Genomic DNA, 25,984 nt, shown 5'->3' with positions numbered 1-25,984 from the left:
TTAAAGCTACCCTTTTTCTCTAAGGCAACCACAAACAAAGATCCTTGACTTGAGATTACTATTTTAGTCTAAGCTTTATTTTTAAGCAATTGGAGTTTTGTTTTGTTTAAAGTAAGGTACTTCCAGTTTAAATGAGCACACTTTTTTCCTTTAATATTCTGGAGACAGATTATGTTTTGTGCGTAACAGCAGTGTGCACAATAACATCAATCGCAAAAGGTTGGCATGTATAAATGTTGAAGGATTTTTTATTTTTTTTATGAGCCATTTTGATTTATTTATTTTTTATTTGATTTAAGGTCCATACATGACCTTCAGAATATCTACATAAGGACTTTGTACTTGTACTTTTTTGTGTGTCCTTCAGAATTGTGCTGTTTTGATCTTGCCCCCTGTTACTTCATAAGTAGACTAATTATCCATCGATCCATTTAGGGAGCTGCAGTCTCAGCAGGGAAGCCCAGACCTCCCTATCCCCAGCCACTTCATCCAGAACATCCGACGGGATCCGGAGGTATTCCCAGACCAGTCTAGAGAAGTAGACTCCTGGGTTGCCCCTGGGGCCTCCTGCTGGTGGGACATGCCTGAAACACCTCCCGAAGGTGACATCCTTTCTGATGCCCCAGCCACCTTAACTGGCTCCTCTTTATGCCGAGGAGCAGCAGCTGTACACAGAGTCCCTTCTCGATGACTGAGCTTCTCACTTATCTATGGGGCCGGTCTCACAGACATTTGCGGCTGAATCACGGCTAAAATTTTACGTTTTTTTTTGCCCGTGGTTGCCCGGGATGGAAAATGCGCAAAATTGGCCAACCCGCTGTTGAACTGTGGTATGGCCGGAAGAAAGATGCCGGCGACTGTTCCGCTTCCTCTCATCGCGTCATTTGCGCGTCATTTCCGTGTTTAGACCACATGTATAAAAACTGCCGAGCCGGTGTTGTGCCCAAATCCGACTCCTACGCAACACCCACACCGCCCCACCCCCTTGCGTGACTCTTTCATCCACGTTAACAAACGGATTTTATAGAATACGATCGCACTTTATTGTTTAAATAAACGCGTTATATAGACTAGGATCTCCCAATTGTTATAATTAGCTCGCTTTATAGTTTTAATAAGCGTTTTATATAGAATATGATCGCTTTCGTTGGAAACGCAGCAGAATGCGCGTTCACGCGAGGGGGGGAGGATCTACCGTTCGATTAAACACGTGCTCAAACTTGTGAGCTGCTCAAAAGTTTTGAACGCGGCCAACCACGTGAAAATTTGCGACCGCGAGTAAAGCACAGCTCTATCTCGTCTATATGGCGGTCTCAAAACATCCATCAGCGCATCCATCAGCGTCCAACGGCATCTGCTTCACGGCCAGAAATTTCTGGCCGTAATACGTCCTCAATATGCTTGTGAAAGGCTGTGTACCCGCGCTCTGAAGAATTGAGCAGGGTAAAATGTTTTCGCACTGCCACCCGCGCGCGAATTTCGAAACTCGTGTTGAGCACCGCTGTATCTTGTCTGAATGGCGAACTCAATGCGTCCAATAGCGTCCGCCTCAAAGGCAGAAATTTCTGGCCGTGATTCAGCCGCAAATGTCTGTGTGGCCGGCCCCTATAAGGGAGTGCCAAGCCACCCTGTGGAGGAAACTCATTTCATCCACCTGTATACAGGATTGTGTTCTTGTGGTCATGACGCACAGTTCATGAGCATAAGCGAGGGTAGGAATGTAGATCGACCAGTAAATCGAGACCTTTGTTTTCCGGCTCAGCTCCCTCTTCACCATGATGGACCGGTAGAGGGTCTGCATGGTGGCAGACGCTTCACTGATCCGTCTGTCGATCACCCATCCCATCCTACCCTCACTCGTGAACAAGACCCCGAGATATTTGAACTCTTCCACTAGCCTATTCAGAAGATGGGAAATCAGAGAGTTAATAAATCATCTAATGAGAAATCTAATTCAACAAAATCTGTGCCATAACCTCAGACTTGCATCCATGGAGGATACAATGTAAATTAGTTTTAGCCACTTAAATTGCCACACATACCTAAGGACTGTACTAGTTGGAATGTTTACAAATACGTACCATATTCACAATATCTTGAATGCTTGGGAATTGTTTTTTTATTGAAAAGGATATATCATGCTTTTAAAGATGACTGGAAATAAACAAGGACTAACAAGCTCCGAGACCGCTTGCCCATCGCCACTTTAACCAAGCCCACAAGACTGAGAAAAAAAACATATATCTTGCCTAAGAATTTTACAATTGATATCCAAATCTTATTTCAGACTTAGTTTGGATTTATGCTGGTGCTAAAAGTCATTGCACTAATTTAAATTAAGTCTTGTTTTGGTGCACTTACAACTTAGACCAGTCTAAGTATTACCTTTTTGTGCCCGTTTAACCGAACTTTCAGTGCCACGTCTATACTTGTTAACCACGTTGTGATCAACTACAACAAAGATTATTGCAACTCTAATGTGGGTTGGTTCTTAAAGATTTAGAATAATTACTTAACTCATAAAAGCAGAGTCAGCTATCCGCAACATACACGATATTAATGTCATCTCTCATCTCATTAGCCGTACCGCTTATCCTCATTAGGGTTGCGGGGGGGCTGGAGCCCATCCCAGCCATCTCTGGGCAGTGGGCAGGGGACACCCTGAACTGGTTGCCAGACAATCGCAGGGCACACAGGGACAGACAACTCATTCGCTCATTCACACCTAGGGACAATTTGGACCGGCCAATTCACCTGAAATGCATGTTTTTGGACCGTGGGAGGAAACCGGAGTGTCCGGAGGAAACCCACGCAAGCACAGGGAGAACATACAAACTCCGCACAGGAAGTCTGGAGCTGGATTTGAACCCACGACAGGTTCCCATGACATGAACTGTGCCGCACAAGCGCTAACTACTGCGCCACTGTGCTGTAACGATATTAATGTGTGTTGTTGAAATGTCTGGTTGAAGACCACTGCTAGACCAGGAACAAAATAAACTATCAATAGCTATCCATGTAAAAGCGCACACATTTTGTAGCGTATCCATTTAAAGCATTCTAGATGATTATTTCTCAAAATCAGAACTCAGTTTTTCAGTCCCGCAAGCGAGCTGACGTAGCCAAATTCTTGGCAACTTACTATTTTCTTCCCTACCACCAATTGTCAAAACACTATACATCTTTCCTCCCCCACCCTTTTGTTTTGGAAGCTGGCATTGATAAGTGGTAGCCTTTCCATTAACAGGCGCGGCACAGAGGAGTCATCAATCCGATATTGTGTGGGAGAGTGTTTGACTGGTTCAATGAGCTGTTGGGTTTTCATACATGTAATGATGTCCCTGTACTGATACCAATGCCTGCTTTTTAAATGTGGGTCGCTAAAAGAAAAAAAAGTATTTTAAAATCCCAATTTGCCAACCTGAAAAAAACGTTTAGTTTAGTAGCCCTGTCAACCAAGCACAAATCTCGTAAGCGATAACGCTTTTGCAGCCTTGTGATGATGTGATAAAACTGTCCTATCGCTTTTATTTTATCACTTGGGGTGTGTTCCAGAAGTAGCCTTCTATTTCTTATCTTTTTATCTCATTGACAACTATTGACCGGTATAAATGTCAATGCTAGTCTGTCTCTCTAGCATACTGGATGTCCTTCATTGATACATACAAACCTGTCAACCTCAACAAGTGCCAATGGTTGCAATTCCCCTTATAAAGCAATAATAAACCTACCTTAACTTACAAACACAATGCATCACCTATTTTTTTCACACCAAGAGGGAATAAGTGGAATAGAAACGGAAAATTAATGTCAACTTCTTAATTGCATTTATCTAATAAACAACACAAACAATATTTTCAGTATCTTTCTTAGTTCTTTACACACGTGTGGTCAATATGTTTTTGCTTATTAAACGTAGCATATGGTTTAGTCACAAAACAGTCATTTAAATCAGTTGAATATTTGTATTTGGCAAAAGGTAGATCATGATGTTTTAAGAGCAAAGCTATCAAACTTAAAGTCAATATCAATTTTTACGTCAATTTCTTCAGAAGCACAATGCATTTAAAATAATCTAAATTATGTTTCACACTGGCCCATGCACAGATGTCGACACCAATGAAGTGGAGATGCAAGAGATCATTTCTAATGTTATGATAATATTTATTACAAGTGCAAGTGAGCTTAAGGCTAATACTCGGGTAATACAACTGACATGCCTGACATAAGCCAAAACACACTGTAAAGAATTCCAACTTTGTTCCCTGGGAAGTAGTGTACTAGTCTACTTAGGGTTAACCCAGGTTGTGGTGGTAAGGTTGTTCTAGGTGAGACAACTTTAATGGTCTTAAATTACGAGAAGATCAGGTTAAATTATTTTGAAATTATGCAAAATACGCAAATCAAGCAACATTTTCTGTCAATGAGGCAACATGTTTTTGGCTTGCACTTGGATGTATATTCCTCACTAAATTAGGAGTCTCCAATGTGGTTCCCGCGGGCACCGGGTAGCTTTAACACTTGGGTAGCCTGCAGACTCGTTCTGAAAAAAAAAAGCTTACCAGTGATGGGTCATTGTATTTTTTTAGTAAATTCGATATCTAACGGAGAGTGGTTATCAGTGGTTGAATTCTAACAATACAACCAGTAAATACCATAGTAAAAACATAGTAATAACATATGTTGGTATTCTAGAAAAGTATATAAAAAGTGTAGCGCTTTAAGCCTAGAAGTGACAAAAGTAGCGCTCAACTCCAGAAAGGTTTGTGATTGCTGTTCTAAAATAACTGACCTTTTTATAGCAATACTACCCTGAAAACGCCCAATCTCGAGAAGCTAATCAGGGTGGGGGCTGGTTAGTACCGTATTTTCCGCACTATAAGGCGCACCTAAAAGCCTTTATTTTTTTTTCAAAAAATGACCATGCGCCTTATAATACAGTGCGCCTTATATATGGATCAATATTAAGTCGCAAGGTCTCGCAACAAAGACAAGCAACCGCCGACTAGATTTTTCCTCGTAGGCGATGTGGTCCACGGTGTATGCTGGGATACATATGCCGGCGTTTCATTTCCCAGCCAATGTGTCAATAATCATTTGAATCGATCACTATTGGCTAAAGTTATTTGGAGGTAAAGGGGGCGGATCCTTTTTATCATTTACATGCTTGCATAGACTAAAGGGGCAAAACAAAGCCTGCAACTGGCTGAAAAAGATGAATGTGAATAGCATGTTTGGTTGTCTACGGCATAGAGGAAACATGTTTTACCATTCTGTATTTGTAAATGTTTTACTCTCCTGGATTTACTACACTCACGGATATAAGAGGACCATGGTTGCACATTATTATTGAACGCAACGACTTCGGTGAGCTACTCCGGCTATATATTTTTCCAGTATCTTGTTTCAGAGTGATCTCGATGTTTGTGTGATGGGTCTTTTTTTAAATTAAACTCAATTCCAAGTGTTTATTGTCATATGCACAGTAAAGTTGCGAGCGAAAAAGAAAATAGAAACTAAGGAATGGTTGGCATTTCCTGAATCCCAAGACTTTAACCTTCCGAATGATATTTGGAACGATGCATTTGAATGACATCGTACAGACACCGCATCCGCACGTGTCTACGACACATATTTGCTTCTTTGCAAGCTTTCGGAATGTTAAGGGGGTATTAAGTTTGACTGAACTATCTGACTGTTTTGTTGACGTTCCCATTGTAGCGCCTTATAATCCGGTGCGCCTTATGCATGAAATATATAGGACCAAAAACTATTTTTTGGGGGTGCGCCCTATAACCCGGTGCGCCCTATAGTGGGAAAATACGGTACTTGGATGGGAGACCCCTGGGCCTGATTTTCTGTAAATCGTGTCAGTAATTTGGCGCATGCTATTGGTTGTAGGGGCTCCTCTTACTGTGGTTTGTCTTCGATAGGTTCAGCCATTCTTTCTCCAGGGCGTTTTTTAGTCGCGTTTGCTCCCCCACATTAAGCAGAGAGTACTGGTTTCCACGGTCATCAGTAGCAGGAGCATGCAAAGATTTTGGAACGTCCGGGACCCCTGCTCCAATTTTTAGAAGTTTGTAATGCCAAATGGGACCTTAAATCCAACTTTGAGGCTTCAATGCGACTCTTTCAGCCCTCACTGTTTTGCCGTCTTGTTAATTTGCAATCTCTGCAAAAAATCAATCAGGTCTTGGTTGCATGTTATTGTTTTCCTCAGTCTATCAGAAATCATCAGTTACTTTTTGTTTTTATATTATCATGAAAGCTACCATTTTGATATAATTTTCTAAAAAAGTAACTACATGTCATGTTATTACCATTAAATTGCCCTATTTCCCACACTTAAGGTGCACTGAATTATAAGGTGCTACCTCCCAAAATAGTATATTGCCATGTATTTGTCCAATATAAGGCACACTGGATTGTAAGGTGCATTGAATTAATGCCACCGTAGGATTTACCACATTCATTTGTGAATAACTCGTTGCGTAAACTTGTAAACCAATTCTTAATTTCAAGCACACCTCAATATAATGCCCGTAGCATGGGATCAAGCCACCCAGGCTGGAAAATGTACATGCAAATACTCGCTCGGCACGTGCACACGACAGTGTTTACATACGGGGGTCATTTCCCAAAGTGTGTGCGGTGAGAGATTAATGGCCCGGGCCTTAGCCGATGTAGAATTATAGCTTGTGCAAGTCTTCAGGGGTAGTATGTCACCTCACTTCTTCACCCTGACCCATCGACATAGACTTTTTTATCAGCCTGCATCATCGACCCACAGATGGAAAACAAAGGTCCGTTTTATTTTTATTTTTTTCTTTCTAAGGAGCATTGCAGGCATGTGCAGTGTTTTTTGGCTTTTTTGTTTTCACATTGTATTATCAATACTATTACTACAATTAGTCTAGCACATATTACTGTGCTGAGCATCTACAGGTATAGAGCGAGGCACACAAGTGTATTGCCTCATGGTGGAGGCTGATAGTGAGACAAACATTTTTGATTAAGCACACATCTGAGCCCAAAACAATACAATTAGTTGTTATGGTTATTATAAAGCTAACAGCAAGGCAACCTATCCAAAACACATATGCTTCATTTTTACCTTCGGACACTAAAACATGTTTTTCTATAACGCTGTTTATATTCAGCAATCCCTCGTTTTTCAAAGGGACGTGTGTGCCATAAATCCACACACCGCCGTTCACCAGAGGGCACCAACAGAAAATGTGACTGGATGAACCCCACACTTGCCACCAATCATACACACATGACTCACATTAAAGACCTATTCTAAATTGACTTCACCAAAAGCTTCTTTAGGTCGGATTGTTTGCTCTCCAAGTAGCTCCTGGATCCTTGTCCCTAATCAACCCAGAGCTTTATATTTCTTGCCAACAGTGAGATTTTATCGGACTGTGTTTTTTGTCTCAAATTTTCCTTTCCCTCCACCAAATGCGAAGCGCCGATTGATCATCCCCTGTTGACCCCCCAAAAAATGTAAACTCTGCTTGTGGGTCGGTGTTTGGGTCCAACCCTCAAACCATAAGACAGTGATATTCAAAAGCCTGTGTTGTAGAAATTTTCATATACATATTTAGCAATTACTCTATTATGCATTTAACCAAAGAACAAACTACTCGAGCATTTGTTTGATAAATAAAAGTACTGTACTTCATACATGTTTTAGAAAATATATATATATACATGAGTAAGCTCTTTTAGATATGTGTACAACTTAGATTGCAACTTTATTGACACAAGACCAGACAAATGCAAAAAAAAAGGGGTGCGGTGACTGTTTAGACAATCAGAATGCAAAACACAATGTAATATGAAACCAGCAAAGTAACAAAACTGTGAAAAGTAAACTGTGATACTGCCTAGGGATTACTGCACTTTTTGATTTGCTTTTGTAATCAAATGATGAATACATTTAAGTTAGTTCATTAGTAAATCTTATCCTATTGTGCTTCACCAGACACAATGTTACTAGGACATTATAGCATTCTTTGAAATGAGTGCAACTATAATGCGGTCTCATAACCCCAACTGGCATCCATACCCTTTACAAACAAGTGAAATAAATATTCCTCCCACATTCCAGTGTGAGTTCTTATTTTGACAGGGCACACTCACAAAAGCTTGAAGCCCGACTGCAGTGTCAATGCTGCTCCCGGTATCATGCGCTAGTGATCCTTATTTAGGTCCAATGCAGTCTGCAGGCTAAAAATATGTCAGTTCCAATACTTCTGCCTGCTCTTTGCCACTTAGCACCCTGAACACACCAGCCACTTCCATTTGGACTTGTTTCAGAGAGAAGCAAAACACAATATTTCTATATGTTACATTTCAAGGGAAAAAAATAAATAAAAGGGAGAAAAGAAGGAAATCATGACAATTGACCTAGTTTATAGCATGGACAGCAGTAAGCAAACTCAAGCAATGGTAACAACACCGATTTAATTGATGATGTTTTTCAACATTAACACTAAATATGGCATGTTGAATGGATATTTCATGTGTTTTAACTGAAACAATGTTAGTCAGTTGATATTAATATATATATATATATATATATATATATATATATATATATATATTATGTCAGACAGGACGAAAGGAAGACTGAGATCACTTGCGCTCATTTCTTGGTTTTATTGAAAGGAAGGAAATGACAAGGTGGGATTCTTCGATCCGTCGGTTGGCGGATTGACGGAACTTGACAGGCGGGTGAAGGGTTGGCGGGAGTGGTCGCGGACAGGCATAATCGTAGTGTTGTTGGACAGGGCTGGAGAAGAAGGGCGTCGTAGTATTCGGAAAAGAGTTCAGGAGTTAGACGGGCAGGGCAGATAACAGAAACGGGTCGGCAACGGAGATCAATCAGAAGAAAACAGGGAGCAGGCAAAGAGTCAGAGGTACGGGCTTACTGAGCTGAAGGCAACAGGTAGCGTGAGTACAATCAGACAAAGTGTTACCGGAAGCTGGGGATTTATATGTACAGGGTGCACCAATCAGCTGTCCTGGCTTTTGGCGCCAAATCCTGAACACAGGTGTTCCCGATCCGGGTGATTGTGACAGAACCCCCCCCCCTCAAGGGACAGCTCCAGAAGTCCCAAAAGAAAAAGGAAAAAAAAATCAGACAGGAAAGTGTATAATCCGACAGGCAAAAGTATAATCCGACATGCGGGAACATAATCCGACAGGCTGGCCAGTTAGAACTCCTCTGAGCGGAATGATGCTCCATCGTTGTCTTCAGGCGGCATAGTCGATGATGGACTCGGCGGAGATGTAGTCGTTGGCCGGACACCCCTAGGCCGACCACGGCGAGGAGCAGGTTGATCTGGAAACTGGCGGTGGAACTCGGAGATGAGTGAGCGATCCAGGATCTGCTGGGTGGGGATCCAGGATCGTTCCTCCGGGCCGTATCCCTCCCAGTCCACAAGATATTGGAGACCACGTCCTCTACGACGAGAGCGGAGCAGCTGTCGCTCGGTGTAGATAGGGTCACCATCCAGGAAGCGAGGGGCTGGGGGGGAGGGACTTCAGGTACCAGAGGACTCTGGCGGACAGGCTTAATGCGGGAAACATGAAACGTCGGGTGAACCCTCATGGTGCTGGGCAGGCGCAGGCGGACTGCCGATGGTCTAATAATTTTGTCCACCGGAAACGGTCCCAGGAATCGGGGGGCCAACTTCTTGGACTCCACCCGGAGTGGAAGGTCCTTGGCGGACAACCATACTTGCTGGCCCACCTGGTACGTTGGGGCCGGAATTTTTCTTCGGTTAGCCCCCTTTGAATAACTTTGGACGGCCCGAAGAAGAGCAGCCCGTGCCTGAGCCCAAGTGCGACGACAGCGACGGGCATTTGCAAGAGCCGACGGACAGGAAACCTCTTCCTCTTGGTTGGGGAACAAGGGTGGCTGACAAGGGAGTTGTGGGCGTATTCCACCCATACCAGCTGTTGCGCCCAGGAAAAGAGGCTCACGGGAAACCAGGCAGCGTCTCCAGTTCCTGATTGAGGCGTTCAGACTGTCCATTAGATTGCGGATGGAACCCGGACGAGAGACTGACCGAGGCCCCCAGGAAACGGCAAAACTCTTTCCAAAATCCCGAAGCAAACTGAGGACCTCGGTCTGAAACAATGTCTTTTGGGATTCCATGTAGGCAGACGACATGCAGCTGGACCACCTGCGCCGTTTCCTTGGCGGACGGAAGTTTGGGCAAGGCCACGAAGTGGACCATTTTGCTTAACCAGTCCACAATCGTCAAAATGGTTGTCATCCCTTCCGAGGCAGGCAGCCCAGTAACGAAGTCCAAGGAGATGTGGGACCAAGGACGGCTGGGGACTGGTAAAGGTTGAAGCAATCCGGCAGGGGGTCGATTCGAAGTCTTCTGCCGGGCACAGGTTTGGCAAGCCCCGACGTACTCCTGGACGTCCTTAGCCAATGAGGGCCACCAGAAATGTCGGGCCAGGAAGTTGCTGGTGCGGGTAGCACCCGGGTGACAGGAGAGGCGAGAGTCGTGCCCCCATTTAAGGACCTCCGACCGTAGGGTTTCCGGGATGAATAGTCGCCCCTCTGGACAAGTACTGGGGCCTGCTTGGTCTTGGAGGGCCTCCCTGACGCGATCCTCGATATCCCAGGTGAGAGTGGCCAGTAACCGGGACTCAGGAAGCATGGCTGTTGGACCCTGGGAATGATTGTCCTCCCTTTGAAACTGGCGAGAGAGAGCATCTGGCTTGACATTGCGGGACCCGGGGCGGTAGGAAAGGGTGAAGTTGAAACGGGTAAAGAAGAGTGACCAGCGAGATTGTCTCGGGTTCAAACGTTTAGCAGAACGGATGTATTCGAGATTCTTGTGGTCAGTCCAAACTAGGAACGGAACTGGCACCCCTTCCAGCCAGTGGCGCCATTCCTCAAGGGCCAATTTTATTGCTAGCAGCTCACGATCCCCCACGTCATAATTGCGTTCGGTGGGGGTTAATCGACGTGAAAAGAATGCACAGGGGTGCATATTTTGATCCTCGGCTGACCTTTGGGAGAGACCAGCCCCTACACCAACGTCTGAGGCATCCATTTCAACAACTAGCTGACGCCCCGGGTCAGGTACTTGGAGAATGGGCCCCGTCGAAAATCGAGCCTTGAGGGCAGAGAATGCTTTGTCGGGCGCAGAGACTATCTGAAAGTTTCCTTGGGGCTAGTGAGAGCCGTCAGGGGACCCGCTACCATGCCATAGTTCCGAATAAATCGTCGGTAAAAATTGGCGAAACCCAAGAACTGCTGGAGCTTCTTGCGATCCGTGGGTACAGGCCAGGAGGTGACTGCCGACACTTTCGCAGGATCCATCTCCAATCTCCCCTCCGCGATGATATACTCCAGGAATGACACGGTTTGGGCGTGGAACTCACACTTCTCAGCCTTAACGAAGAGGGAGTTTTCCAGGAGTCGTCGAAGGACAAGTTGGACGTGCTGCGTGTGTTCCTCCAGGGATTTAGAGAAAATCAGAATGTCATCCAGATAGACAAACACAAACTTGTTGAGTACATTACGCAGCACGTCGTTGATAAGGGACTGGAAGACGGCCAAAAGGCATGACTAACTATTCATAGTGACCCGTGTGAGTGTTAAAAGCCGTTTTCCCATTCATCTCCCTCCCTGATACGGACCAGATGATAAGCGTTTCTGAGGTCTAGTTTAGTGATCACTGAGGCCCCTTGCAGCAGTTCAAAGGCGGAGGCGAGCAGTGGTAAAGGGTAGCGATTCTTAACTGTTATATCATTAAGGCCCCTGTAGTAAATGCACGGTCGAAAGGAACCATCTTTCTTGCCAACAACGAAAAAAACAGCTCCAGCCGGGGAAGAGGATGGCCGAATTATTCCGGCTGCCAAGGCCCCTGAGCTGTATTCCTCCATGGACTGTCTTTCGGGTACAGAAAGGGAATAGAGACGACCCCGCGGGGGAGTAGAGCCAGGCAGAAGGTCGATATCACAGTCATAGGGGCGATGTGGAGGAAGGGAAGTGGCCTTGGCTTTGCTGAAGACTTCCCGTAGCTGGTGATAGCAGGCAGGGACCTTGGACACGTCAGGAGGAGACTTGGAAGCCACGGGTGGGTCGGGGTGATATGCAGAACGTAGACAGGTTTGATGGCACTCGACGCCCCATTCCATGACGGTCCCCGAACGCCAGTCAAAGTGAGGGTTGTGCTGTACCAGCCATGGATGGCCCAAAACGAGTGGCTGGCCGAGGGATGGGAGCAGGTGGAACCGAATTTGCTCTCTATGCTTGCCAGAAAGTCTCCTCTCCATTGGTTCGGTAACATGGGTAACTGTGCCCAGAAGACGGCCATCTAGTGCTCGGGCGGTGATAGGAGTAGCGAGGGAATTTAATGGAATCTTGAGTTTGTGGGCGAGGGAGAGGTCCAAAATGTTAGCTTTGGCCCCGGAATCCACTAGTGCGGAAAGTCTCTGTGGGGAACCAGCAATCAAGAGATGCACCTCGAGGGAAGGTCGAGAGGTTTCAGAGGACGGGATAAGGGCAGAACTCAATAGGACGCCTCTGTTGTCCGACGAGCCCCCCCTTTTAACGGACACGTTGAGATTCGATGCCCCTTGCCGCCGCAATAAAGACAAAGTCCCTCAGAAACCCGCCGCCGGCGCTCTTCGGCCGATAGCGCTGCCCGATTAATCTCCATGGCTTCGTGAGTAACTGTCATCGGGGATCTGGGCGTTTGGAACCCACTTGGCTTTTTGGGCGAATTCGTCGGGAGTCGTATTGTTCTTCTCCTCTCCTGTCGCCGTGCTTGAACCCGACGGTCAATTCGCGCCATCAGTGCAATGGCTTCGTCAAGGGTAGAAGGCGGAGTATGGGACATCAATTCATCCTTCAAGTAATCGGCCAAACTGTGGAGATAAGCGTCCACTAACGCTTCCTCATTCCAATTACTCTGGCTAGCGAGTGTTCTGAAGTCAATGGAGTAATCGGTGACCGAACGTTTTTCTTGGCGAATGTTAAGCAAGGAGCGGGATGCGTCAGACGAGGCAGACCCAGTATCAAATACTTTCAGGATCTCCTGGGAGAATAGTGCAAACTAGGAACATGCCACCGATCCTCGCTCAAACTCAGCGGTTCCCCAAAGCCGAGCTCTCCCAGTCATGTGGTTATTGACGAACGCTACCTTGGTTCCCTCGGATCGAAAATTTCGGGGTTGGAGATCAAAAATGAGTCGACAGATTACGAGGAAGGCACGGACTTGGGTAGGGTCGCCGCAAAACTTTTCGGGTGCGCCCACACGGGGTTCTGCTGCTTCGGAGACATGCGAGGTAGGCAAAGGAAGACTCGGCGGGATTGTTTGTGGGCTCGGAGACAAGTTGACGGAATGCGGAAATGGTGACGTCAGTAATTTTGACAGATGCTCAGACAGGCTCGCTACTTGCTGGTGGTTCTGTAGTAAGAGGTGTTGTTGCTATTGCAGAAGACCTTGTTGCTGTTGGACTTGTCGTAGTAGTATGGCGACGTCACTTGCGGATTCTTGTACGGCTCTCTCGGCCCATTGTAGCCGCTGTAGGACGGAGGAAGACTCCGCGTTGCTGGAGTCTTCCTTTGGAGGAACGCGCGCTGATCTCATGATTTTGGTCTGATTGTTCTGTCAGACAGGACGAAAAGAAGACTGAGATCACTTGCGCTCGTTTCTTGGTTTTGTTGAAAGGAAGGAAATGACAAGGTGGGATTCTTCGATCTGTTGGTTGGCGGATTGACGGAACTTGACAGGCGGGTGAAGGGTTGGCGGGAGTGGTCGCGGACAGGCATAATCGTAGTGTTGTTGGCCAGGGCTGGAGAAGAAGGGCGTCGTAGTATTCGGAAAAGAGTTCAGGAGTCAGACGGGCAGGGCAGATTACAGAAACGGGTCGGCAACGGAGATCAATCAGAAGAAAACAGGGAGCAGGCAAAGAGTCATTACAAAATTTGGTGCAGGCTTGGGGAATAATGGAATACATGGAACGGCAAAAATGATTTCGGCAAGCTGTTTGGATTTATTTTCATTTTGTTTCTGTCACATTTTATGTTAGTTTTGCCGTAGATCAAAGAGATCAAAGCCAGAAGAGGAAGCTTAGCACGTGTTGTGAGTCATAATTTTATTCATATTTAGTTTATTTTGTCTTTTATTAGCATATGTGGTATTGGAGTAATCCAAAAGTAATTGAAAGTAATCAAGTTAAAGTAACCCTACCCAACCCTGTGTGTATATATATATATATATGGGGTTTAGGGGTTTTAAGGGTTATTTAGCTTGTTCATAAATCATTATCCATTATCCATTATCGGTCAGTTCTTAATACGCTACAAAGCCCAGGAGCCGGGACACTTACTCTCAGCCAAAAGGCCAAGCTAAGGTCCTAGCCCTAAAGCCTTGCTGCGATCATTGCGAATGCACCGTTCCCGGAGGTACTGCAATACCGGGTCAATGCATGGAGTGGACAGAGCAAGCTCCTATGCCATCTCCGAGTTGCAAAAATCAAAGATCATAGCTTTGTGACATCACAAGGCGTTGGACACTGTACACAAATCCAGAACCACGTGAACCACCTTCATGATCATGGTATCTCCCCTGCCAGGTAAGTACTCACGTATGTGTCATTTTATTCCTTATATATATATATATATATACATACATAAATCCATCTTGCAAATGTAATCCAAACTCATACATCATATATCATACCTTAATTCTTGAAAGTTATGGTGCTCAGAATAATTTTCCAAATTACTTAGTTATATTACTTAAGATAGGATTTTTTTTAATACAGTACAAGACATATGGCATTAGCGTACTGACCGTCTGTAGATGCAGAGTGAGGAACGCAACTCTCTTGCTTCATGGCAGAAAAATGAGAAGGATTCTGATTTGGTGCACACCTCATCCCCAAACAATATAATTAGCGATACTATTAGCAAGCTAGTAGGAGTCAAAAAATTCAGTGTTTTTTGTTTTTTTTTGTTTTTTTCTCGTTGCATGGACTGTTTTTCATCATGGACAATTTCCTATTTACAGCATTAATGGTCTTGTTGGTAAGGAGCAGTATGAAACATATCAATGTGCTGAGTGTGTGCAGGTACAGAGTAAGTCATGCAATTATATTGCCAGGGGACAATAGTGAGAACAATTTGTCTGATTTGGCACACATTTCAGCCCCCAAAAATATAATAAGTGATAGCATGAGCCAGCTAAGAGCAAGTGAAGCCATCTAGTAGAGTTTCTCTTGATGCATGGACATTTTTTTAATGTATATTCCACGTTAACCTCTCTATTGATACTCTTGTTCAAATGGAACAGTGCATAGACTTCATTTATAAGTTAAGGTAAGACATCTATCCATCAATCCATTATCTGCGCCGCTTATCCTCAGTAGGGTCGCCGGTGTGCTGGAGCCCATCCCAACTATCTTTGGGCAGTCGACAGGGGACACCTTGAACTGGTTTCCAGCCAGTTGCGGGGCACACAGAGACAGACAACTCACTCTCTCATTCACACTTAGGGACAATTTGAACCGACCAATTAACCTGACATGCATGTTTAATGCAAACCCCACACAGGAAGATTTGATCTCGCAACCTCAGAACTGTGCCGCACAGGCATTAACCCATGTGCCGCCGTTTTGCCCTAAGTTAAGACGATAAAACATATATATATTTTTTTTTTTTAATAGTTAGAATATTGCTTTCTTGCTCTACCAATTAAATAATGAATACGATGTAGGTTTATGTATTTGTAAATCTGACTGCGCCTCACTAAACTCAAACCTCATCGCACCTCATTGAAGAACCTCATTCACATTCCACAACGGGTGCTCTAGAAGCCTGACTCATGTCTTTTTCTTAGATGTAGGACTATGACTCACAAAGCCATTGCTTGAGGAGAAAATCCACACTTGGAAGCCTGAGCTGGATGGTAGACTTTCAGATCTTGTTTCAGATGTCTCATTGATTCAACAAGCGACTGTGGCAGGGGGTGATGAAAACTTATGGGCAAATGTCGAATGTGAATCACCATCTCCTCCAAGATACAAGTCATCAGGGTGGCGAAAGTAAAATGGGGGATGGGACCTTTGACGTTGCAGTTCAAAATATGTCAGCAAACCGTCTTGTCCTTTTAGAACTAGTTGCGTTTGTTTGATGATGATCACTTTAGCCGCTCTGGGTTTACAGTGAGCCCCAGTGTTGAGGGTAACATGCTAAAAAGGAACATGTCCCTGGAATGCAATTACTTTCCCCGGAAAGTACTGTAACAAATTATCAATTAAAACATTGAGACACAATTTTTTTACAAAATTACGCGTTACTCCACTATTTTTTTTAAAGCATATCATCACTTTGAATGCATTCTTTCTCATTTGCTTACAAAGCATTATACTGCACTCAATCCGCCAGCTACAAAATTGTACTGTTATGGATAAGACACAGAGCTGAACCATCAAAGACGGCCCGTGACCACAGAGGACATTTTTTAAAGCTTCTATTACCTTTATAGGTGATGAAAACTGCAACAGTACACTATAATGCATTTAGACTATATGACATTAAAGTACTTTACATTCTTCAGAACTATTATACATCATTTACACTTTTACAAATGTACTGCATTGCTTTGGTTATCATTTATAATGGATGGAAATTAACGGATATGCAACAGTCTTTGTTTATGCTGAGCTGGCAGAACTGGAAGTGTCACGGGAGACATAGTATTATTCTGCAGCACTGTTCAACTTTAAGCCCAAATAAAAACAATATATGTATGCGGAAGTCTTCCTGATGAACTTAAATCCTTTTTTAGAGGTACATTATATTTATGATCCATTAACTTATTTGTGAACGAGAAAAAAAACAGTCGCTGTAAGGGCAACACAGAAACTCTGATTATGTCACCTATACAGAGTGGGTGGGTTTATATCTACCTGCAAAATCCGAATACCATTATGGCCCCACTTAAAGCACAGAGCACAGGAACGCTTATTTGTTTTCCTACTTTTATTCTGTTTTCTCTCCATTTTATGTTCTCACGTCCAATCTGTATTCACAACTATGAAATAAACTACTGAAACCATAGAGGATCAGTTTATATGTGCATGATAGGTTGTGTATCACCAGTATTGAATAGCAGGGAGCATATGGAGAAGGCACTCAGCTTATACAGGATTTTCTGGGGAAAATGTGAGCACTCATATATTAAATATTGGTCTTTAGATTTTTGAAATATTTTTTGAGATTAGCCCTGCTTGGACAAAAAACATGTTTTTTTCGTGGTGGTTTTAAGACAATATTGATATGGAGTGTCTCGCCTATGTTAGTTTGCAAGCTCTCAAGATTACACTATCCTGAAATACGGTGGGGTTCATTGCTTCCCCAATATCGTTTACATGTTTACTTAAGTTATTTGTATCACGTGGCTATTTTACGCAATATTAAATGGTCAGGTTCACTGTGAGTTTGTGGTAATTTGTGACTAGCTTGTTACTATCAGAATTGTGTGATACTTTTAGATGTCAGTAATTCATGGAGTTACGCAATTACTTTTAAAATGAATTAACTTGTGACTGTAATTTACCGTTGTTGTTTTTCAGTAACCCGTCCAACAATGACTGTTGCACCATGCAACTCTTGTACATTATTTTCAACGAATACTATAAAAGTCTTTCTTTAAATAAACATGTGAGAACGTAATCCGAAGCGAACAAACAGAATACTTAACACAGACTTGAAGCAAGATCGGATTGGGAAAGTGTCAGACAATTTACACAAAAGGACGCTTGAGAGATGGAAGGAAAATCACATGTGGCAACTGTGGGAAATGAGAGCACGCCGAAGGGAAGCTAAATGATCCCGCTTGTGTATTTCGATCGTATAGAAAGCCTAGCGAGTGTGAACGAAGGTGAAATGAATGAATTGGATGTAAAGCCACTTCTGCAAATTCATGCAAAAAGCTCAAACCTACTCTTGAAAAAAAAAATGTTCCCACACTTCCATTGATAAACAACGTCCACTATGTTTGTATCAATGATGCTAGCATCATTCTAATTCTATGTATTTAGAAGTGTTCACTTTACAAACAATCACTACAACCATCGCTATCCATCATTGACGGAAGACCACATGTAGAAAAATCATCGACGAAAGAGGGAAACAGGGAATAAAACCGGGCTTCCTGACAGGACTATAAAACACTGAGGGAAACCCTACAAACGTGCCAGCAGCAAACATGTTGTTGCTTTAATTGTAATCCACAGAATCCATCCTTTATTCAACTGTGCCAAGTGTGCACACATTGGATACATACAAAACAATACAGGCGATACAGCAAAAAAATAACGTGAAACACCAATTAAACACCTACATGTCAGACATGACAGGGGTTGGCAGCCCCCCATATTGGCCTTATAGAAGGCTGATTCTGTATGTAGCTACCTTATGCAAGCTACATTAGCCTACTATCAAAATGCAGCTTATCCTGTAGAGAATGATTCAACATGTGACTACTCTGTTGTAAGATAAATGTAACTTTAATTAACATTAATAAATAGATGTTCCATTCATTATTTTGATAAAATTCAAGAAATGCAATAAATAACTCGAATTGTTTACGTATTTTTTTTGAGGTTTAAAAAAAAAAGAATCAAAATGTGACATGCTAAGGTGCGTCTTATCTGGTTAGCAAAAAGAGTTCAGAATCAATTTATTGCAATGAAATAGCAGCCCTTTAAATAGGTAAAGTAAATAAAATCACATTATTACAGTTTGAGTTTAATTTCCGGGCGGCACAACGACTGGGCGGTTAGCGCGCAGCCCCACGGTGCAGAGGTTTAGGGTTCAAGTCCAGCTGCCGCAGCACCATCCCCGTGTGAAGTTTGCATGTTATCCCCGTGCCTGCGTGGCTTTCCTCAAGGCACTCCGGTTTCCTCCACATTCCAAAAACATGCAAGTCAGGTTAATTGGCTGGTCCAAATTGTCCTGGATTTGAATGAGCCGGTGGTTGTCTTTGTTTGCCCTGCAACTGGCTGGCAACCAGTTAAGGGTGTCCCCTGCCCACTGCCCGAAGACGGCTGTGATGGGCCCCAGCACCCTCATAGCCCTACTGAGGATAGGCAGTGCAGATAATGAATGGATAAGTTTGATTTCTGTGCAGTTATTTTTCTCTTTTGACCTTTTGGGTTTATGGCAGATAACCCTGGAAAACCCAAGAATCCTTTGGAAAATGATGACCCTGTGGGTTCTCCAGGGTTATAGCAGCCACATTTTCTGTTGCCCCTTTAAAAACGCTAAAGACTGCAAAGTTTGTTCGTAAGTTTTCACGGCCAAATTCCAAAACTTTTTATGGACTTTGAAAACCATTCTTTTTCAATGTATCCAGTGCCAATAAAAGAGGAAATCCACCGTTAATCATGCATTTTATAGACCCACAAATATATCTGTGGTTCACACAGGTTTTTTTAAATGTTGTTCTTGCATTTATCTATGCATTTGTTTTTAGGATCTTGACTAAATTGCGAATATATTTTTGGATCCATGTACATATTTTTTGAGACAAATCACTATTTATATAGTGAGGTAAAATGACGGTAATGTGTAGCTTATATTTTCAATTGAGGGAACCTCTTCCCATTACTATTTATCACTAGGAAACCAACCTTAACTTGTATGCATAGCCCATACTAAATATCCATAATTGATATAATACTTGCAATAATACACATTTCATAGTGCTTGTTTAGGTGTATTTATCCTCATGAGGCCGATGACGCTTCATAGGACTATCGTATACAAACTAATGTATGCTGCCGTTAACCACGAGTGAAGAAGAAATGCAATAGCAAAGCGAAACCAACAAAGAGCAGAGTTGTCCTTATCTTTACGCAGACTTTATCGGAAACATGGCGACAATTTCAAGAATTTTCAAGCATTTTACAAAAATACAAGCACCTTTTGTGAGGGAAATTATGATTTAAATGTTCCTTTTATACTTTATTCTATACTCTTTTACCCAATACATACGTTTACTCTTATATCTTTATACGTTTATATATTTATAGTATACTCAATAAGTATGTAGTCACATTTCCGAGTTGTTTTCAAATAAATAAGTTATTAGGCACCAAGGGATGTGTCTCCAATTGAAAAGCTACATTTTGGAGACCACTGGTAAGCTCCCTATCTGTTATCAAACAATGAGCCAATATGGTGCACACAACTCCTTTTGCTAACCCATCACATAAAGCTACAACAAGCCACTGCCAAATTTCTCAGAAGACTCCCTATCCGTTATTAAACAATGAACTGCAGTGATGTATCACATGAATTATTCTGTTTTTGACAAAGGAATTTGTTAAAAAAGGCACAGCCTTCAGGTATATTGTTATGTTAGTTTGCCTCCTGGTGAAATAGTGTACTCTCTTTCCATGCTTATTGTTAGGTTAGAGTGCCCTTTAGTTGCCAGCAGTGTATATCACACAATGTAAACAAATAAATTGTCCAATCAGAATACTCTTACGTGCACGTGGTTTATTCTATCCTCCAATCGGAATCCATGAAACGGTAAAAGAAGGGCGCTCAAGCTTCAGTCCGTTGGATTCATTTGCATGCCAATCTAAGAGTGCTTTACCTTGTCTATAACGGGCTTGCTTTTCTTTAATAAATATGTTTGTATGTAACTCAAATGTCTGTGACATTGTTTTGAACTTCAATACTTAAAAACAGGACATTAAAGTTCAAGGATTTTCAAGCATTTTAAGCACCAGCATGAGCCATATGCTATAATGCTAGTCCATGCTAGAAGGAAGAGCAGCAGGCAGGCAAGGGACTTACTACATATGCAATGTCCCCCAAAAAGGCGGCAAACCCGCCTTTTAAAGACCGAGACTGCAGACAACGTAATCCCACTAGAGATGCACAACAAAACCGAAGAGTGTGAAGGAAAACAGCATGAAACAAATCCAAAATGTATTTCTCCTCAAATTCTGAGTTCCTGTAGCGCTAGCCAAAAAAACCAACAGAGGCTCTGAGTGCGAGCAGGCTAAATATTGACACTGGGATTCACTGGGAACAGAAACACTGTTAGAAGCGAAAGGATCATTTTTTCCAGATGGCTCGGATTACGTGGAACCGATCAGGTCGGAGGGATGGATGAAAAGATGAGTGCACTGCGAAAATAAAACATACAATATTTCATCATTATATTGTATGTTCGATGAATTAGTTTGCATTATTTTGTGATTTTTTAAGAAAAAAAATGCAACTGTTTCATGTGCTATAGTCCTTTGCGCCTTATTTATGAAAACTGTTCCACAAAATACTGAATTTTCAGATAGAGCCTTTCAATTTAATTTTTATGCTGCATCCACCTGCAACAATTGAAAATAAGAATAGTAATTTGGGATAATTAGGATTATTGTTATTATAGACTATGTTAAAAATTATAAAGACTATAAATATTATGTATTTTATGTTAATCCCATCTCTTATTTTTCAAGTAAATATAATATGAGAAAACAGTTTTTGTTAGTTTTACTCGTAAATATCATTTTCGTATTCTATATATTTTTCATTGTTATTCAAATAATTTAATTTAAAAAATATGCCATAAAAAACAAATATATATCGTGTGTTGTTATTTTATTTTGCAATTTGTTCCCCTGTTTCTTTTTAAAAGGGAAAAAGGAAAAAAAAAGAAAAGAAAACTAAAATGGAAAATCAGAAATCAAAACAAGGTTTTTTATTTTCTTTGTTTTTTATGGATTGTCTTTCTTGTAAAGTTCAAAACAATAAAAATATGGCATTCCAAAAAATACTCATGGAATCAGGTTAAGTTGGAGTTAGCATCTGTATTTTGGTAAAAAAGTCAAAAATCAAGAAACCTTTTGGACAAAACAAATCATCAAAACAGCCTCGATAAATCAGGAAAAGTAAGTGACCATAATTAAAGATCTTATTAGCATGATGAGCTGACAGATCTGCAGTAAATAGCACCTAAAATATCATTAGCATGCTAGTGATTGGCGAGTCTGTGTGTGAATCTTCAAATCACAGCTAATATGAATAAAACTCAGGTAATGCGGCACAGGGCTTGTCAGATATCCAACTTGTGGGCGTAATGAGGTTTCAAATGGGAACCTGCCGACCCTCGCATTTAGCAGCAAGATGGATTGGTCTGTCTTTTCGTATATTTTGTATTCTTTTCACATGGGCAGTCCAAGTAGTTTTAAATACGATTTTTAAAGCAGGTAAACAAAAGAATGTTTCTAGAATCAATGATAAGTGTTTTTGCAAAAAAAAGTTAAGATTCTTTATTAGAGCAAAATGCTCGCTTTTATTGCTTATTAATTTCAAAATGTCATTAATGTAAATGATGGACTACAACTTGAGACTTTTTTGCTACATTACATACACTGCAGTTTGAAACACTGTGCGATTTCTTCTTTTTTTTTTTACAATCTGATTGACTAAACAGGGAGAAGAGATCGAACGGGGCATATCACAATTTACTGTTAGGAAGTGTATTTCACCCTCAGTTGGTTTTCATCTTCTTAGCATTCTTTTGACAATATAAAGGCCCACGATCCCCAAAAAAAGTTCGGTGACCCAGGCTGGGTCCCTATCCAACAGTTGAAAAACACTGTCACGACATAATCACGATATTTCAACGTTTTCACCCACACATCAAGTCCTCAATGTATTCATCTGAATTGAAGAGCAGTCAGAGTCATTGTCAGGTCATATTTGTTTCCTTGAATCTTTAAGGAAAAATGACAAGATAATGCAATCGTGTCCATTACCACAGCAACCACCAATGACAACAGTAAAAAAAAAAATATGTCTGTGTTGCGATCTGGCATTATTCTCCACAATATTATTGGCCTGGGGCTGTTGTCAAGAAATGTAGGGGTTATTTGGTTCTCTTCTAATCGCCGTCTTGATCAGGATCAGGAATCACATGACATAAACTGCTGTAGAGCTGAATACAGTTTCAAGTAGGCGCTAGCACGGGGCAACTTGTGTTCTGCAGTTAAAGGCGCAGTTGCAAATTCCCCTTGTGTACGAAAACAATTTAGTTTAAATCTTACATTTGAGCATCCATCTTTTCATCAGGTGCACTCTGTGGTCGGAACCTCCTCCAATACCATTAGCTGCATGGTCTTTAGTGAGGAACCACCAATCCTCAACGTTTTGCTCATTTAATCACTAAAACATCTCCTGGTGACGGAGCAGCCCTGGCATCCACTGCAGCTGATAGATGTCCACCCCACCACTTTGCAGCTGTTTTCGAGGCTGAGGTGTTCTTTTCCCAGCTCCTGTTCTTACTTCTCAACCAGAGCCATAAGCTGCTCTTCTTGGCTTTTCTCTGCCAGGTCTTTCTTTCACTCCTAGTCAGGGTAGAAATGCCTTTGTGTCTCTTTCAACCTGGTGCTTCTTTGACCACCCCCCATACCCCAACATACCTACCCTTGACAAAGTTTATGTGGCTCCCTGATCGTAATTTATCGCTGCCCCGTTGACGCTCCTCCAGTACTTCAGCCACTTTCCCCAGAACCTGATCATGTCGCCTTTTGTAGCGCCCCTTGGAGAGTGTGATCTTGGAGTGTGACAAGATATGCCTGCGTTGTAAGCATTGTAGAGTGCGCAAGGAAGTGTGTCATACATTGCATTAATGAGGAAACGGATTCCTGCCTGCGTCATCTTCCACCGGTCGGACCAACTGATTTTCTAGTGGACAACTCCCCCACCAGTTTTCAAGCGTAGTGTCGGCTTTGTGACATCAACTTGTTGTAGCGCTCCTCTTCTATCCTTGATGCATCTGCCACCACCATCTTCCTCCTCTCCTTGTGGTTAGCTTTGGACCAAATCCGTCGTGCTTACCCCAACCCCAGGCCCGCTATTTCTGCCTGGACTCTGCCTATGGTCTCTTTCTGCTGGAGCCTGCTCACAGCTTGGTCAACCTCAGATTGTACGCTCCACTTTCTGCCGGTTGGGACCTTGCCCTTGGGATCCCTCACTGAATGGTCAGCTTCTGCTTTTTGCTTAAGGGAAAGCTTGGTCTCTTCCTGCATTTAGCACAGCCTGTGGGACTGCAATGGGAGCTTCATTGCATTCTTCCCAAACATGGCTGTTTCCGAAAGACAATGTGGCAGTCCCAGCCACTTTTGATTCGGAGGGCTATGACACTACCACAACCCACTAAAATTGTCAACCATTATCTTCTTTCATTGACTTTGAATGCACGTTGGTAAAGTATAACCTCATGGTAGCTACCTTCTCTACGGGTTCCCGGGACTGAACGGCCTGTCATAAAATCCAGTGCGGTTTGTACAAAGACAAAATTGAGATCTGTTCTTAAATTTGAACATGCTCCTTTTAATCGGGTAAACTCTATCGTTTAGAATTTATAGTAGTTTATTCATTCCAACAGGTAATTATACTACCTCACACCCTTCCATTAACTTCAAATGCAAGTGACAGTTATAACCGCATGGTAGCTACCTTGTTCGCAGGTTCCCGGGACTGGACGGTCCATCATAAACGGACAAAATGTCGAAGTCTTCTTCCAGGGCAAATCCTTGGAACACCAACTGTATCCGGTTGTGCTCAGCTGCCAAGATCACCCACGTGCAGTTGGCGTAGTTGGGGTAACCATAAGGGTAGCCCGGACTCTCTATCGTCCCGTTAGGATTGTGTAGGATGTAGCTGCAGTTCTGAGCTGCAAACAAAAAAAAAATCATTAGCATAGTGCAGTAGTGCAATACAAAGTCGGTCCTGAAAAGTAAAGTTGTTTCCGTTGCAATGGGAGAAAACCAAAGCATTGTTTTCTAAAGCTGTGTGTTTCAATCGGTGTGGACACTATTGTGCCACGAAGCACTGTCTAGTGTGCCACAGTAAATTGCACAATTTTATCTTTGGACAAAAACAATGGTCAGTATCTTTGCATTCTTCCAGTAATGAGCTGAATATGTTTTATAGCCATGCAAGGGGGCAGCAGCTTACCATATATATATATATATATATATATATATATATATATATATATATATATATATAGAACATAATACAATATAAATTTAGGTACAGGTTTTGCTATGGGTGGGACAAGATCAAAATAGTTCCAACCATTTAATCGGGAAAGCTGTTTTATTAGCATGAATAACAATAACCAATTTTCGCTTAGTTATCACTTGCAAAGAGTCATGACATTACTCATACTCATCTTCATTTAACCGTCTCTCATTAACTGAAAAACTAAAAAGAAGAAAGCAATCAATCGCAGCCTGTTTTTTCATTAACGCTTGCAAATAGACCTGACGAGTCGGTTGCTAGCCTCCCATTAGCATCGGGTCAATACTAATATCCGCGTCGAACCTCCACATCCACCTCCGCCTTATTTTTATACACTCGGTTAGGCGGGTAAGCTCCCTTCATTACGGGCCTCCATCAGACCGATCAATTGCTCATACGGGCACCCTGATGGAAGATCTAATGGGGTCAGATTAGGCGGTGGACCCCGTGTAGCTCGTCAGTAAGAGATTTGGATGCGAATGACGATCTGTGATCTGAAGGTGAATGCACTTGCCGTCAGAACCTTTTAGAGAACACAGACATTCAGTGCTATTGACGGGTATAAATGTCTTCCCCTGTTTTTTTTTTTCTTTGTTTAAGTAGGCTATCAGTGAATGAGTTAGTATAATGTGAAACTGATGGGATTGAAAGAGATCAAGATTTGTTTTCTGGATCGTATTGGGCAGAGCAATCGGAAAATGGACGGAAAATGAGTACATGCACCTTGAAATAGGGGTGGTACAAGCACTCACCCGTCTTTAGCCATATTCATATGGGCTTTTTTGGAGGGATTTACGCTCCTATATTGTCCTTGGCAGCAGCCAGTTTTCATAAAAAGCTAAATCTTTCCTGATACTGTACCACCTATTGTTTTTATCAGCATTA

General features: G+C 42.5%; 1 protein-coding gene and 1 pseudogene across 1 annotated transcript in view; both read right to left on the bottom strand.

The window, feature by feature from the left end:
* Nucleotides 1-25,984, bottom strand: part of csmd2 (CUB and Sushi multiple domains 2) — a 312,145-nt gene that overhangs the window by 269,348 nt on the left and 16,813 nt on the right. The window contains exon 2 of the mRNA XM_088329136.1: nucleotides 24,530-24,746. Coding sequence (XP_088185262.1) covers nucleotides 24,530-24,746 — 217 coding nt within the window. The remainder of the gene's footprint in view (nucleotides 1-24,529; nucleotides 24,747-25,984) is intronic.
* LOC148371206 (U2 spliceosomal RNA) lies at nucleotides 14,438-14,527 on the bottom strand (annotated as a pseudogene).

Source organism: Urocampus carinirostris, chromosome 2, assembly GCF_059441175.1.
Source record: "Urocampus carinirostris isolate Australia breed hairy pipefish chromosome 2, RoL_Ucar_1.0, whole genome shotgun sequence".
In the NCBI taxonomy this organism is placed as follows: domain Eukaryota; kingdom Metazoa; phylum Chordata; class Actinopteri; order Syngnathiformes; family Syngnathidae; genus Urocampus; species Urocampus carinirostris.
The sequence above is the reverse complement of the archived record's forward strand: the minus strand, read 5'-3'. Positions and strand labels throughout refer to the sequence as shown.